General features: G+C 32.7%; 2 protein-coding genes across 2 annotated transcripts; one reads left to right on the forward strand and one right to left on the reverse strand.

The window, feature by feature from the left end:
- Positions 1–491: 491 nt before the first annotated feature.
- Positions 492–4,741, reverse strand: LOC107423886 (uncharacterized). The gene is made up of 5 exons (XM_016033538.4): positions 4,497–4,741; positions 3,415–3,468; positions 2,563–2,666; positions 1,722–1,760; positions 492–1,113 (listed from the first exon to the last, which is right to left on the reverse strand). The coding sequence occupies exons 1-5, from the start codon at positions 4,570–4,572 to the stop codon at positions 973–975; spliced, it is 414 nt and encodes a 137-aa protein (XP_015889024.1). The 5' UTR covers positions 4,573–4,741; the 3' UTR covers positions 492–972.
- Positions 4,742–6,899: 2,158 nt separating this feature from the next.
- On the forward strand, positions 6,900–7,604 carry LOC125418836 (uncharacterized). The gene has a single exon (XM_048463498.2). The coding sequence runs from the start codon at positions 6,900–6,902 to the stop codon at positions 7,602–7,604; it is 705 nt and encodes a 234-aa protein (XP_048319455.1).
- Positions 7,605–16,932: the final 9,328 nt, after the last annotated feature.

Consider the following 16,932-nt stretch of genomic DNA (forward strand, 5'->3'; position numbering starts at 1 on the left):
CTTTTAAACTATTTTTATTCACATTGATGCAATGCCCCACCAGTCTATAACATGAGGTGGGTACATTCATGTTTTAAAACCATACCTTTGACAGTGCGGATTCAATTCATAGCACAACCGTCCTAGTTTACTATATTCAACCTTTCATTACTTCATCTATTTAAGATGCTCGAATCTCCCATTTTAACATTAAACAAAACAAAACATAAAATAAAATAAAACACTTCAGTATAATGTCAATTTTCCTTTTTTTCCTGGGAAGCCCGGTTTCTTTTTTATGACTAATTATTATTTTTGTTGTTTGTTTTTTTTTTTAATGACAAAACCCCTTAAGACTTGCACATACCAAAAAACAAAAAAAACAAAAAAAAAAAAAAGCAGGTTTAAGTTTTTATTCGGCAGTAGTAGTAGTAGTATTACAGGAGAATAAATCATGATTTTCTTCAGCAAAAAAAAAATAATAAAATAAAAAATAAATAAAAACAAAGAAAGAAAGAAAGAAAGATATCATGATTTATTCTGCATTGAAAAGATACAATGCTTAAAAAAAAGGAAAAGTTACATTCTAAGAAATATTCAATCAATTATCCTAGTGCTAAATGGGCCTTTTGGAAAGCTTTTCGCCACTAAATGATCAAAATTTTAAGGGAGTCCATTACAATCCCCCCAAGTCCGAGAGAAAAATCTATTTCCTTTTCTTGTAGGAAGCTGCAAAACTCTTGATTTTAGTTACTTCCTCTTCAACAAAACTGGAAGGGGACCAAAGTTTATAGTCCACTTCTCTGTGCTATCAAAACTCTAAATAGCCAGATCTCCAGCAATTCAAAGCTTGACGAACCCGAAGAAGAAACGTAAAAGCAAGCTTCTTTCCATTAAAAAAGGGAGCCTAAGATGAAAAAAACAACTGCAGGCCGTCTAGATGACTAAATTGATAAGGCATACATTTTGTTTTAAAATTTTGGATGGCTTTCACTAAGCAGAGGTGCTGGGTACGTCTTCAGCAGTTGTTTTGGATTCAACTGGTGGTGAGGTGGTTGGCTTTAAAACAGGGGGAGGAGGCTTAGGTGGCCTGTTCGGCCGAACTTTATTGACGTTCTCAGTGAGCATATCAAACTGCAACAAACAAATATATTGCTGAGTCACCAACTGTCAAGATAGATAATAAATGCACCAACCAAAAGTGTCTTGAAAACTTTTTGCAACTCCCAGACAAACATTCTATGGCCTTTCATTTTTTTTGCAAAGTAGAAATCTCATAAAATGTCTGCAAATGAATCTCCTGTGTGAGATGAATTATCGTATCACTTTAAGGTATACTAGCAAGAAAAGGAAAACCATGAAAATGTTAGTTGGTGTTGGGTAGAATAATGTGTATTGACTATGCAAAGTGCATCTTACATTTAGCAGCATTTGTCCTATGGACATCAACTAAAACAGCACAATGTTTTAAAACTACTACAGCTTCTAAGAATTTTTTCTCATTAAACATGATTCTCTCATATTTATTACCGAACTAGGAAGATATTACGATGCAAATTTTCTACAACCACAATTTTATTTCCTACAAGCATCAATAAGAAGTTCCTTTCCTTTGTACAATGACCATGTGTTGACAAATTTCCAAAGCATGTTAAATAAATATATTTTTATCAAAAAACTTTTGCCCATTTAAATGTTAAGTAGAATAAAGACTAAAAGATCAGCTCATGAAATAATCTAACCTTGTAAGCACAGCCTGATACACAAGCATGGAAACATTCCTGCACCAAGAAATGGTCAACAATCATCAAATTGGGTCAATCAACACATGGAATGTAACCACTTCTTGCTCCTTATATCAATCACATTCATCACTTAGGAGAGGGAGAGAGAGAGAGAGGTAAAAGAACATAGAAAGCAGCGACCATTCAAGAATCCAACTGTATTCTTTCAGGGTTTTTTTTATTTTTTACTAAAGGTATTCTTGTCTGTTAAGATGCTCCATACTCTTCAAGATTCAAATTCCAACACTAGGTAAGGTATAAAGATATAAGTGAGAAAAAAAAAAAAAAAAAAAAAAAAAAACTAACTTCTGTGGTACAATTTTGAACACACGAAGTGAGAACATAAATGTCAGAAGGAAGCAATTCTTCTTTGGCATGTAAGGAAACGATTTCCCATCAGGTTACCATCCTTATGTAACCAACTATATCTATGAGATGGTCCAACAACCAATACCGATGAGACAGGCATGGGTATCAAGCAGATTTACGTTGTAAAAAACTCCACCCAATGATAGGCATCAAAGTACTGACACAATGGGGAAACATGGACAAAGGATGACTAATAAATGTCCCAATTAGTAAGCGTCATCAGAAATGCTAAATAAAATCTAACTCAGCTTGATGCTCTTCACACATCCTGCAGCCTAAGCCCCCACCACCACCACCAACAAAAAAATAATAATAATAATAAGAGAGAGAAAAAAAAAAAAAAATCTACAAAAGACAAAGGTATAAGAAACCAAAAAAGAATCTACAAAAGACAAAGGTATGAGATGTCCATGGATGGAAGATAAATTACCTCCGAGTAACTGTCAGACCCAGGTGAGCGGTCAATATAAGCACTCCACTGCCGGTCCTTTAAGACCGGGTCCTTGTAACAGATTTCATTGCAATCCTCCAAACCTGAAAATTGGATCAACTACATAATTAAAGCTTCCAATCAACAAATTAATTATATAAAAGTCCAGCTTTCTCCATCCTATGCAGTAGTATATATACTTATTCTTGGATCGGCAAAATAACTCCTTGAATAAATTAGGGGGAAAAAAAGAAAAAGGAAAAAGAAGGAAGGGAAGCCTTGGAACAGCATACCAAAAACCTCTTTAAACCAATAATTAATTTCCACATACAGACCATCGAATCAGAATAAGGGCCAAGAAAGCAATTTACAGCCAAGGGTTTTCTTACTAGACAGGAGGCCTGGGGTTCAACCGCACATAATATGCAGGAAGATTCAGGTTCTCAAACCATCATTTAAAAGGAAACTAAATGGTGTATTTTATAAAACATTTAGGGACATTATGTCAATAAAATTTCCATAAAAATCAGCAAAATTCATCATTCTAAAAGCTGCTTCAATATCATAATTATAATAGCAGTAAGATAGTCTCCTTTAGTGATAAAACATATAGAGCCAAACTTCACTTCAAAGCCAAGGTTGATCATGTTTAACTGCCATACATTTCCTTTAAAAACTTTAAACTTGAAAGTGCTGATGCATTTGAAGCAAGGAAAACAAGCTCAGGAAAAGTTATGCCGACCAAATGAAAAAGAAGAAACCTTAAATCTGGGAAATTAAATTTAAAAAATAAAAAAAATAAAAAAATAAAAAGTTTTCATAAAATGAACATGATAGCACATTAATACTCACATTCTTCCCAAGTGTCTCCATCCGAGTTGCACCCCTTTTTGCAAAAAACTCGCCCTGCAAGAATGCATTCAGATTATTATGATCCATGGAACAGTATTACTTTTTAAAAGTTTGCTATTCATTATAAAAACTATGCAGACATATAAGATAAAAAGAAATAATAATAATTGAGCACTGCCCAAGAGAAGAAATACAAAAGTTTTGGGGTTTTTCATGATAGCTGCATGAAACTAACAGATAATAAATATAATCTCAAATAATCTTGAAATGAAATGAAGAATTGAAAATGTTCAAATATCTCTTTAACAAGAAAAGTATGTACTCATTTCACTGTCCTTACAAGAACTATTCTATGAACAAAAGCATAAAGCAACAAATTATTCGCAAATACAGAATATATATCTATATCCAAATCATGTTAGGCGATCTTCTTCTTACCTCATAAAGTATAATGTAATATAAAAAAAGCTCTGTTCTCATTCACTCTTTCTCTTTCTACTACCTATTTGTTAAGTCCAAGGCTCTTTCTACCACTTATGGCAAGTCAATAGTATTTATTAAAGTCAGTTTCATTTCCTTTCTGAGCCCATTTCAGATCGTCATTTGTAATCTTTCTTCAAAACTAATCATGAAGTTAAAATTGGCATTCAACAGAAGGGAAGTTGGCAGCAGCACGGTATGTTCGTTAGTGAAAACGAATTCCCAAATTCACAACCTATGAGAACTAGCCAACAGTACATGGTATCTAATCCAGATCTCGCAACCATTGCAGCATCAATGAATTCAGCAAAATAATATGCAACCTACATATAAATATTAAAACAAATACATAACTAAATACAAATGTACGTATAAATATGTATATGCACATGTATTCTAGAAATATAGATATATGTAAAATACAATCTCACATATACGTATAGTATGCAGAAAGATAGCATAGTTTGATAAATTGAAGAAAAATCATCAAATAACCAAACAAAAAAGGAATTAGGAGGCCAAAAAAAAGGAGAAAAACGATGAAAATTAAACATGAAAGAGAGAGAGAGAGAGAGAGAGAGAGAGAGGAAGAGAAGGGTTACATGGAATCTGGGTGAGAGCAGCGTATTTCTGGGTGCATTGGTTACCACATGGAGACGACCATTGCTGAGGTATCATCCTTGCTTTTTCCCTCTCAACCCTGCGAATGGAGGAACGAACGGGCGAAGAGGAAGGAGACGGGGGGGAAGAAGGGTCTGACCGCGTAAGGGTATTTTGGTCATTCTATCATTTTAAGTTCTCCGACTCTCAGTTTGGATGTGTGGGTGGATCTACTCTATTTCTAAATTCTCGAGTCGCTGCTTGGTCGTGGTTTCTCTAGTTAAATTATTTTTTTGAAGGACACATTTAAAAGTATTTACGATAAATTTTATTTTATTTTACATTAAAAAAAAAAACATTTTATTTTGGAGAATTTCAAATGTTTCGTTTATATTTTAGTTTTTTCTCGTTTTATTTTTGTTTTAGTCTTGACCAATTTGCTAGTTAAACTTCACAAGACCTAACTTTCTAAAAGTTCAATCCGCATAAGACTAGCTACCATTAATTCATTTAGCAACGTAAAATCATTTGTCATCACCGAAGATGGCAACTTAATGCAAGGAAGTCACTCAATTTTCACATTTACGGATTGGAAAGTTGAGGTTTGAGTTTTAGCTGTAACGTTTTTTAGAATTTGAATGATTTTGACTTTAGTGGGCCTTAATGGGCTTTAATGATATTAAATGAAATTAATTCTTTTTCGTTTTTGGGTTTTTGAAAAAAAAAAAAGGAAAAAAGAAGGAAAAAGTTGATTTTTGCGATAATTAGGTGCACCAAAAGTTTGAAGGGAAATCTTGGTAGTGTAGAGTCCAAGATTATATCCTGATAGACAATCATCGGGAAAACATCTGCACCGATGGCATGAAAATTATCTCAAGAAAATTGTGGTACCACACAGACCTTAGACTATTTCTCAACATGCAGATTAAAGCTAAAGACATACAGGTTCTCAATTTTATTTTATCAATTTCCTTTAATTTTATTCATATTTTCATTCCACATATATATTCATATAGTATGTATAATTCTTATCAACAATCTTAAGACAACTTCCGAAAATATATGTTAATATATATGTAGATGATTGATTTGTTGTGCTTATCTGTGCATGCGTTGATGAAAATAAATATATATATTTTTATTTTTTTGCCTTCAAACCCCGTATACTACATGGTGATGGGCTTTGTTTTTAAATTAATTATTTTGTTTTATTTAATTAAATTTGATACCCATGATTTTATGATATTTAGTGTTTTAAAATTTTAATTTGAATCGGATTTGAAAAGAGAAAAATAAAAATTGTTTCCTGTGGGTTTGAAATTTTTTGGACAATATTTAATTTTGTTTTAAATCAAATTTTTTTTCCAAACATTGAGTTGCCCATGAAATTCTAAGCCTTTTGGTGATTTTTTGGCAATTTTCCGGTGCCAGAATTGAGTAAAAACTGATGAAAAATTCAAACTGGATCAGCTGACCCGTTTACTAGTAAAATGGGTCGATTTTGACCCAGCTAGAAGTTGAAGACTGGTCAGAGAAACGGGTATAGGTAGGTTTCTGGGTTGGTGGACCTGAATTTTAAATTATGATGGACTTGCCCCAGCTCCAAAGCTTAACTCGTGGTTAGAACAGCCTATTGTTCAACCCAATACCCAAGCCCAGACCTGACCCAGGCCCAAGAGCATTCGGCCTAATTGAGAATGGGCTCGCCACGTGTCACGATGAAAGAGTGCCACGTGGGGAGACGAGGCGACAACAAATGCAGCACAATGGCAAGGCGAAGTGTCGCACGATGGCAAGGCCATGTATCACACATTGCGAAGCCACGTGCTGAACACGCAATGTTGACACTTATCGACCTGTTACGGGTGACCCGTGTCGGACGCTGACGATGCCATGTGTCACATGATGGAGATGCCAAGTGTCGACCTGTTATAGGTGAAATGTGTCAGACTTCGATGGTGACACATGTCGATTAGTTAAAGCAACGACATGTGTCGTGCCATGCTAGCCATTGTGACACATGGTAGGGTTGCTTCAGCTCATGACGACACATGACTCTGCCACGTCAGCGAAGCAATTATGTATCATGTGCCACATCAGCAGGTGAAGATGTGGCAGTGCTACATTGACACGTGGCAATGATGTCAGTGATTATGTCATCATTGTGTAATTGATGATGTCAGCTGGTGGGTGTATACAGCAATTTTTATGGGTGTATACAGTAATTTTTGTGGTATATACAAAAACCTTAAAAATCACATTTTTGTGTGTTTTCCTTTTGGAAATTGGTTTAAATTAGTTTGTTGAGATAGAATATAACAACTAATTGATTTCTGTTTTTTTGTGATTATATAGAAATGGCAAGTGGAGATGTGACTACTGCATAAGTGCCTACTCAGACTCCTATGTTTCAAGTGCCTCTACCTGCTAGTCATGCAGAGAGATCTGAGAACTTCGATGGGGCTAATTTTAAGAGGTGGCAACAGAAAATGTTGTTCTACTTGACTACGTTGGGCCTTACGAGGTTCCTGACTGAAGACGCACCACCAAGTAGTGAAGAGAGTGACAAAGAGACTCTGATGGCGGTGGATGTATGGAAGAATTCTGATTATTTGTGTCGGAGTTATGTCCTAAATAGCCTACCTGATGTCCTATTTGGAGTGTACTGGGACATGAAGTCAGCGAAAGAGCTGTGGGAAACTTTGGACTGGAAGTACAAGACTAAGAACACAGGATTCGGAAAGTTTGTGGTAGGTCGTTTCTTGGACTATATGATGGTGGATATCAAGCCACTGATAAGTCAAGTACATGAGTTGCTAGTGCTCATCCAAGAACTTCTAGCAAAAAGGATGTTCATTAATGAAGCCTTTCAAGTTGTTACTATGATTGAGAAGCTGCCTCATAGTTGGGGAGATTTTAGAAATTGTCTCACGCACAAGAGAAAGGAAATAGACACGGAGGCTCTTGTTGAAAAGCTTCGAATTGAAAATGACAAAAGGAGATCTGATAAAAGATCCATGAAGGTCGGGGTGAAGGCTAATGTTGTGGATCATGGAAGTAGCTCCAAGAACAAGAAGAAATCTGGAAAAAATTTCAAAGTTGGGGCTTAAAAGAGGCATCTCCAAGAACGCCAAGTTCCAAGGGAAATATTTCAATTGTGACAAGATGGGTCATAGAGCGGAGGATTGTAGACTGTCGAAGAGAAAGAGGAATAAACAGGCAGCGATGATGGAGCACATCACAAAAGAGGTTGATGAGATTGATCTAAGCATTGTTGTCTCTGAGGTGAATTTAGTGGGTTATAATCCAAGAGAGTTGTGGATAGATATAAGTGTAACCCGCCACGTGTGTGCAAATAAAAGCATGTTCACCTCCTTCTTACTAAAGGCAAATGGGGAGAAGTTGTTCATGGGTAATTCTGCCACATCCAAAATCTAAAGGGGGGGCAAGATAGTCCTGAAGATGACCTCTAGGAAGGATCTGACTCTTAATAATGTATTGTATGTTCCACATATTCAAAAGAATTAGGTGTCTGGATCACTGCTAAGCAAACATGGATTTCGCTTAATGCTTGAGTCAGACAACGTTATCTTGTTGAAGCAGTGGGAAATGGCTATGTAGTCAATGGAATGTTCAAATTGAATATAATGACTGTAAAGCCAAAGAATATTGATAATAAAGCTAGTAGTTCTTCCGTTTACTTGCTTGAGTCTTTCATTAGTGGTATGGTAGACTAGGTTGTGTTAATTTTAAGTCTCTATGGAGGTTGATTAACTTGAATCATATTCCTACCTTTGATATTGATTCTAAACATAAGTATGAAACTTATGTAGAGGCAAAATTAACGAGGTTATCATATCAAACAATAGAACAAAATAATGAATCTTTGGATTTAATACATAGTGATGTATGTGATTTAAAGTTTGTATTGACTAGAGGTGGTAATAAGTATTTTATCACCTTTATTGATGATAACATGGAATATTGCTATGTCTACTTGCTTAAGAGTAAGGATGGAGCTATAAAGAAATTTATTCTCTATAAATGGAAGTTGATAATCAACTCACAAGAAAAATTAAAGTGATCAGAAGTGATCGTGGTGGAGAGTATGTGACTCCGTTTGGAGAGTATTGTACTCAACATGGCAAAATACATAAAGTTACTCCACCATATTTGCCACAATTAAATGGTGCGGCTGAACGAAAAAATAGAACTTAAAAAAAAAAATGATGAATGTAATGCTAATAAATTCTAGAGTACCTCAAAACTTGTGGGAGAAAGCAGTTTTGTTAGCAAACGACCATTTAAATGAGGTGATCCAAAAGGACTAAGTAAAGATACCCTATGAATTATGGAAAGGAAGACAATCTTCCTATAATTACTCACAAGTGTGGGGGTGTCTAGCTAAAGTTGTGGTATCAAATCCAAAGAGAGTAAAGATAGGCCCTAAAACCGTTAATTGCATTTTCATAGGATATGCAAAAAATAGTAGTGCATATCGGTTGCTTATGCATAAGTTAGAAATTCCTGATATACACAAAAATAAGATAACGAAATCGAGAAATGCATCATTTTTCGAGCATATTTTTTTGTATGAAGTGGAAAAATGTCTGAGTTCATCTAAACAAACTTATGATACTATCGATGAAGATAATAATGATAGTGATCAAGAACAAGAAACTGATGTTGAGACTGAGGTTGAGCTTAGATGTAGCAAAAGAGTAAGAAAGAAAAAATCCTACGATTCAGATTTTCTTACGTATATGCTAGAAAATGAACCTCAAAGCTTTCAAGAGGCTATAAATTTTCCTGAAACTGTAAAAAGATTAACTCCATATTGCAATATCATACTTGAAAATTAGTAGATCTTCCTCCAGATTGTAAACCTTTAGGTTACAAATGGATTTTTAAAAAGAAGATGAAGGAGATGGAACAATAGATAAATATAAGGTGAGGCTTGCAATTAAAGGATACAAGCAACAAGAAGGCCTTGATTATTTTGATACTTATTCTTCAGTAATGAGAATAAATTCTATAAGGATGGTACTAACGATCGCTGCATTGCGAGATCTTAACATACATCAAATGGATGTGAAAATAGTCTTTTTTAATGGAGATCTTGATGAAGAGTTCTACATGGAGTAATCCAAGGGTTTCTCCGTTCTAGGACAAGAAAAGAAAGTCTATAGATTGGTGAAGTCTTTGTATGGACTTAAATAAGCTCCGAAGCAATGGCATCAAAAATTTGATAGTGCCATGCTAAGTGATGGATTTAAAATAAATGAGTGTGACAAATGTATCTACGTAAAAGATACAGAGAATGGATATGTCATATTTTGTTTGTATGTAGATGACATACTCATAGTAGGTAGTGACAACAATATGATTCAAACTACGAAAACAATGCTGAAATGCAAATTTAATGAAAGTTACGGGCTTGCAGATGCAATTTTAGGAATGAAAATCATGAGAATTTTGAATGGAATCATTCTTTATTAAACGCATTATGTGGATAAAATATTGGCTAATTTTAGTAAAGATGATACAAATATAGCTAGAACACCGATAAATGAGAGAGTGTATCTCAAGTGGAATATGCAAGGGTGATTGGAAGTCTGATGTACTTAATAAATTGTACAAGACCAGACTTAGCCTATATTATAAGTAGACTGAGTAGATACACGAGTAATCCGAATGATGATCCTTGAAAAGGAATCATTAGCGTATTAAGATACTTAGGATATACTCGTGAATACAGACTGTACTATACAAGATATCCAGCTGAATTAGAAAGATACAGTGATGCCAACTGAATATCATATATTAAGGATTCAAAATCCGTTAGTGGCTATGTATTTACATTAGCAGGTGCAGTCGTGGCATGGAAATCCTCAAAACAAACAGTAATAGCTTGATCCACGATGGAATCTGAGTCTATCGCATTAGATATATGTGGTGAAAAGGTAGACGCTAATTCTTAGAGGACATTCCGAGGTGGCTAAAACCTGTCCCAGCAATAAGTATACATTGTGATAGTCAATTTGCGATTAGCAGGGCACAAAATGTGATGTATAATGGAAAGTCCAGACACATTCGTCGTAGACACAATTTCATTAGACAATTAATCTCAATTGGAGTTATCTTAATAGACCATGTAAAGTCGAAAGATAACGTTGCGGATCCGCTAACCAAAGGATTAAATAGAGAATTAGTTAAGAAATCATCAACGGGAATGAGATTAAAGCCCGTGAGTAAAGTTGATATGATGATAACCCAACCTAGTTAATTGAAGATCCCAAGATCTAGGTTCAATGAGACAACGCAATTGTAAAGATTAGTATGGATCACTGTGGGGTTAATCCTCTACCAATTCCTATGATGAAACAATGATAGAAAGAAGTTAAGCATAAAGTATGCTTTTAATTCCTATAAATGTGTGTTTAGTAATCTTTGCATAGTGATGCTGATTACATTGGAAAAAGGAATCACTTATGTGAGAGAGAAAAGTGGCTGCTTCAAAGGAGGATTGTTAAGGGTGCAATTCTGTAGAAACTCTTGCAGAACTAAGCAGGTGTACAAGGCCAAAATGAACATAATAGTGAGAACTGAAGTGTACTAGAAATGAATCTGTATGAACTATATTGTCATTTACACAAATGACGAAATGGTTCAAAGATATCATATTTATGATTAGTCAGTAAAGAAGATATAGTCTCACAAGGAAAGGTTCAAAAAATAACATCTACCTATCCTATGCAGGTTCCAACTGCAGAGTTTTACCATTAGAGTCTTGCACTGTCAAATAGTCAAATCATTCATGTGGGGGATTAAAACGTTTTAAATGTTTTTTGGAATTTGAATGATTTTGACTTTAGTGGGCTTTAATGACATTAAATGAAATTAATTCTTTTCCGTTCTTGGGTTTTTGAGAAAAAAAAAAAAAGAAAGGGAAAAAGAAGGAAAAAGTTGATTTTTGTGATAATTTCTTCTCCTCCCTCATGAGTTTTTCGGGAAAAATATAGGAAAAATAGTTTTTTTTCCATATTTTGAGATATCTGTGAGAGTGGTAAAGATCAGGTACACCAAAAGTTTGAAGGGAAATCTTGGTGGTGTAGAGTCCAAGGTTTCAAAATCCTTTGTATCTTGGGAGACAACCGTTAGGAAAACATCTGTACCTTTGGGATGGAAATTATCTTAAGGAAACTGTAGTCCTACACAGGTCTTGGATTATTTCTCAACAAGAAGATTAAAGCTAAGGACATATAGGTTTTCAATTTTATTTTATCAATTTCCTATAATTTAATTTATATTTTCATTCCATATATATATTCATATATTATGTATAATTTTTATCAACATTAGCAAGCCCCATTATTGCCTCCGATAATCCCATGCCGCAATTCCGCATGGCATAAGACTACGGCCTAATCCCTATGATACTACTAGAAGGCATCTTTTTTTTCAAGGAAAAAAAAAAAAAAACAAAACCATCTGTCAAGCTAGACCCTTAGAATGCAATTCAACAAAAATTTTGGTAGAGCTTGGTCGTTTTTCTCACATCCTAATAACATACACAACTTAACTTGTAAAGGAAAACACTTCGACATACCCTTACTAGACACAACAACTCAACTCCATCGCAATCAGAACATAAACATCAACCATAAACAAGTCCAACATATGATAAAGTTAAAATGCTACAACATTCCTACATCCAAAAGTAAAACAATTTAACATAAGTTCCCAATATAGAAATCAAGTTCCAAAATACAAGTCCAAAAAATAAAACACAAAACATAAACCCATATCACTATTCACATGCCCATATAATAGAACTGCTATCGATGACCAACTTGTTACTCTACGTTCACTAGAATTAATTGTAATAGGAACCCAAGAGTACAAGAACCATTGAAGGAAAAATAAATAAAGGGAAAGTATATAATACCCAGTGAGTAGGGCTTTAATATCCAACATATTAATATATAGGTAATTAATAATCTATATATATATATAATATGCCTCGTAGAAGAAAACATAAATATAATTGTTAAATAAATCAATACAGTTTTAATTGAATGGAACTTCTTAAACCAAAACATGTTAAAAAAAAAAAGTAAAACAAATATTCTTCTTGCCACCTGGGGCATCATGACTTAATTCCAAAGTATAAACTACTAGCACATATCCACTCATATGTAGGCCACCTATAAGCCACTAGCATAAGCAATGTGCACTTACATGTAAGACAAGCAAAAATAATAATAATAATAATAATATCATCATCATCATTATTATTATTATCATCATGATTAACATCATCTCAATTACTTAGCAAAGCTATCTTTGTGCTCAAGTAGAAGGAGAAATCCACAAATTTGGCTATACATTGACAAAATAACCCATCGTATAGATAAGACAATAAATCGTGCTCAATATCTATATCTCACCATAAAACCATCGTTCACATATAAACAATAACCTCATAAATCTTCTCAATTCATGTAAGGAACAAAATCATGGATGCCATATACAAATCATAGCACAATTGCCCGTATATAAAGATGTTTTGACAATGCCATCTTCATAGATAAATTTAAATTAAAAACAAAAATCCCATAATGATCAAAGGAATCATCAATATCAAATACTCAAGTACATAAAATATTTTAATCTTTTGTAGGTACATCATGCTTTCGAAAATATCATATTCATTAAAATCATAAAATGTTGATAAATCAAGTATTCAAGATATATATACCAAGATAGTAAATGATAAGTAATATTTGTACTCGAAACCTTAAGATCTGGAAACATGACTTATAATAGAAATTGAAATTCTTCACACACACATATATATATATATATATATATATATATATATATATATATATATATGATAAGGGACTTATAGAAAGGAACTATGAGGAACAACATCTACAGCCGTTAAATTTGCATAATCTTTGTAATTTGATGGCTGTGGATGGTTGTCCTTCACAGTCTATTTTTATAAATCTCTTACCATATCAAAATGGTATATATGTATTTATTTTGTATAAAATAGCTATATAAGTAAACATATAGTTCCCATTCAAAATACTCGTGATGCCCAAGTCAAACTAGTGTGATGCTCTCCCCGACTTATTCCTTCCTCTAAAGGGACCAAAGAAAAATAGTATCAAATACTATTTTAAGAGAAACAAATTAAGGATTAAACAATACAAAAGTGAGCAATCATGAAACTACCAAAACATCCGTGTCTTCAAACCGAGTTTTATAGGATAATTCATCAATCGAAACCACTTGCTTAAAGTTGGTACCAACACCTATGAATTATCAAAATTACATTCTTCTCTATTTCAAATTAAAATACAAGCAATTTCATATATATCATCAATTCTATTTTCTACACCTATTTACCACCATTACCAAAATTCAAGGATCCAAAACAAATTCTTCCAAGAACTTATTTATCTAAATAAACCATCACAATTTAATAATAACTTAATAATTTCAAAACAAGCTTAAAATCCATAATTTTCTTATTAATGAAACCACTACCACCGGTACAATTCTTAATACCAAACATAAAATTCCAACTCCCCAACTAAGAATTCTAACCCAAATAATTTTTCATGTAGCATGGTAAACATCATGTGGTAAATATGGGAAAGAGAAGATTTATTTGATGGAAGTTAACTCTGTAGGGGATTTTTTGAATTGCTTAAAACCTCTTAGTATAATTTGAAATAGGGTTAAATCTGAGGGGGTTTAAATGATATTTAGCCAAGATACATTTATATCCAAAGTGATACTTAGGAGTGATAATAACCAATCCATTTGCAAAGAAAAAATTTGGCTGGTCTTCCTAGATTATTTGGAGATAAATTCAGGCAAAAACTAGAAGAAAAATATAATAGAACAATTCGTTATGATAGATTAACCTATAGAGACTTGATTAACCCAGTACAAAAGGAATGTCTGCATATTTATGCAGATTTCATAATCCAAAAACATCTTAAAAAAGAAAAACATCATTCTAAGAAAAAGAATATGATTTAAGAAAAAGAATATGATCTTTTTGTAAAAAATTTGGCTATCAAAATATCCAAAATTTTTAAGAGTTGTAACGAATAATGCAGCAACAAGAAGAAAAATAAAAGCAAGTTTTGTAAGGTTTCCTAAAAGCCAAATGGCAAAAGAGATGATGAGTAAAGATAATTCTATAAAATATTTTAAGTGTGGAAAAAAAAAAGGATATTTAGCAAGATTTTGTAGCATTAGAAAGGAAATTAATAGTTTAGAACTAAGTCTAGAGAAAAACAATAACTAGAAAACAAGATGATAGACTCTGAGTCTGGCACCTAAAAAATAAATGCATATTTTGGATATGGATATTAAATTGATAAAATAAAGACATTTTATGATTAGAGGATTTAGAAATCAGTATGTTTAAAATCAAAGACCAAGATTTACTTTTAGAAGTTATAAACAAAATTGATAACCCATAAATTCAAAAAGCCCACCTTGAAGAAATTAGGAATTGAATGAAACTTTCTCTTGTAAGTAACCCAAAATTATATTATCACGCTCAAAACCCTACCCTACTAAATGACTAGCAACTCACTTTAATAAATTATCTTGTCTCTGTTTTCAGTTATCAATATTTTGTGAGAAAACATCATTTTACTTGCCTCAGAGTTTTAGAAAAATTGTTTTTGTCCTAAAACAAGCAAAAAGAAAAGGTACTTCTTGAACAAAAATTCTCTTTGGACACATAAAATTTCAATCTTCAAAATGAGAGACTTTAGTAATATTGAACAATAAACATTCACTATATCAATGGGACAACATTACTAGTTTTTCCAAATATCAAAAGTTTTAAGGTACTACAATGAAATAGTCAAACAAAAGAAACTGAAACCTAATTATGAATCTTCTGAAACATTTACAAAATACGTTGACTAGATTCATTGTAGACAATCAAATATTTGCATAGACTACTCAAACCTTTATTCTTTTGTGCTCTATCCCCTATAATTAGACTACAATTATTCCCTAATGTCTTTAGATTATTCTTCATCATTTGAATAGAAATATCATCATTTTGATGGAGGGAACAAGAATAATAATGAGCAAGTTTTTTTGAAGTTTTTACTAGTGATAAAGAGGGAACAGGAACAATAACAAATAATGACGAAGTTGTTTTAAGTTTTATCAACAAAGCAGAAGAGAAAATTATCAATAGTCTAATCATTCAGAAACCAAAACAAATAATTTTTCTTAAAGAATCAAAAAACTACTTGAAAGTACTCAAATAAAAACAAAAATTCAAAATATTCACAAGAATTTGAAAAAAAAAATTTGTCTGTGCTGAAATACCAAATGCTTTCTAGAAAATAAAATAACATATTGAATTGCTTGAGTGTTGTAACAAAGAAATTCAAGATTTATTCAATAAAGGCCTGAAAAAGGAAAGCCAATCCCCTTCCATGTAGCTGTTGTTAACAACAAAAATGTTGAATTAGAAAAGGGAGTTCCTATACTTGTAATAAATTATGGCCCTCATTCTCCAAAATAATAATAATAAATTATAATCCTGTTGATAAGGCCCTAAGGTTTGTTTTGAGAAATTGGTGGGATTTTCAAAATATTAAAATAATATTTTGAAAAAGATGTGTTGAGAGTTTTTAGGGAAAAAGACTCTAAGTTGAGAGTTGGAGTTTTACACGTTCTTTTCAACGTTCTTTCATTTTTCAAAAAAAAAAAACATAGAGAAAAAGTTTTGAAAAATACGTAAAAAACCAGAGAGAAAATATAGTCATTTTCATAGTGTGGTAAAGTGAAGGTACACAAAAAGTTCATAAGAAAGATTTTGGAGGTGCCATGTCCAATTTCTTTGCAATCGTTGTATCCTGAGAGACGATCGTCACAAAACATCTGTACCAATGGGCAAAAAACGTCTTAAGGACACTGTAATATCACACAGGCCTCGATCAAATTTACAAAAAGCAGATCAATACAAGGACATACAGGTTCTAATTTATTTTGATTATTCTATGTAATTGTATTTTACGCTGTTTCATGTTATCCACATGTATTTACATATATATTCATACATATTTTTCAACAATCTTAAGATGTTTTTCTTTTTATATATGTATATATATGTGGAGATGTTGATACATTTATCTGATTATGTGAATTGGTTGTTGTATATTATATATATATATATATATATATATATATATTTTTGGATATGTGATTTGCGTGCTTCGGGTTTCGGGAAAAAATATATATATATATATATATTATTTTGCATCAAACTCGTGTATGTTATATACGTTGGGTTTTTATTTATTTTGTTTAATTATTTCTTCATGCCCATGGTTTTATGAATTCCATTTGGTTGTGTGATTTTATAAATGTATTTGTTTG

Source organism: Ziziphus jujuba, chromosome 1 (genome assembly GCF_031755915.1).
Source record: "Ziziphus jujuba cultivar Dongzao chromosome 1, ASM3175591v1".
Taxonomy (NCBI): Eukaryota; Viridiplantae; Streptophyta; class Magnoliopsida; order Rosales; family Rhamnaceae; genus Ziziphus; species Ziziphus jujuba.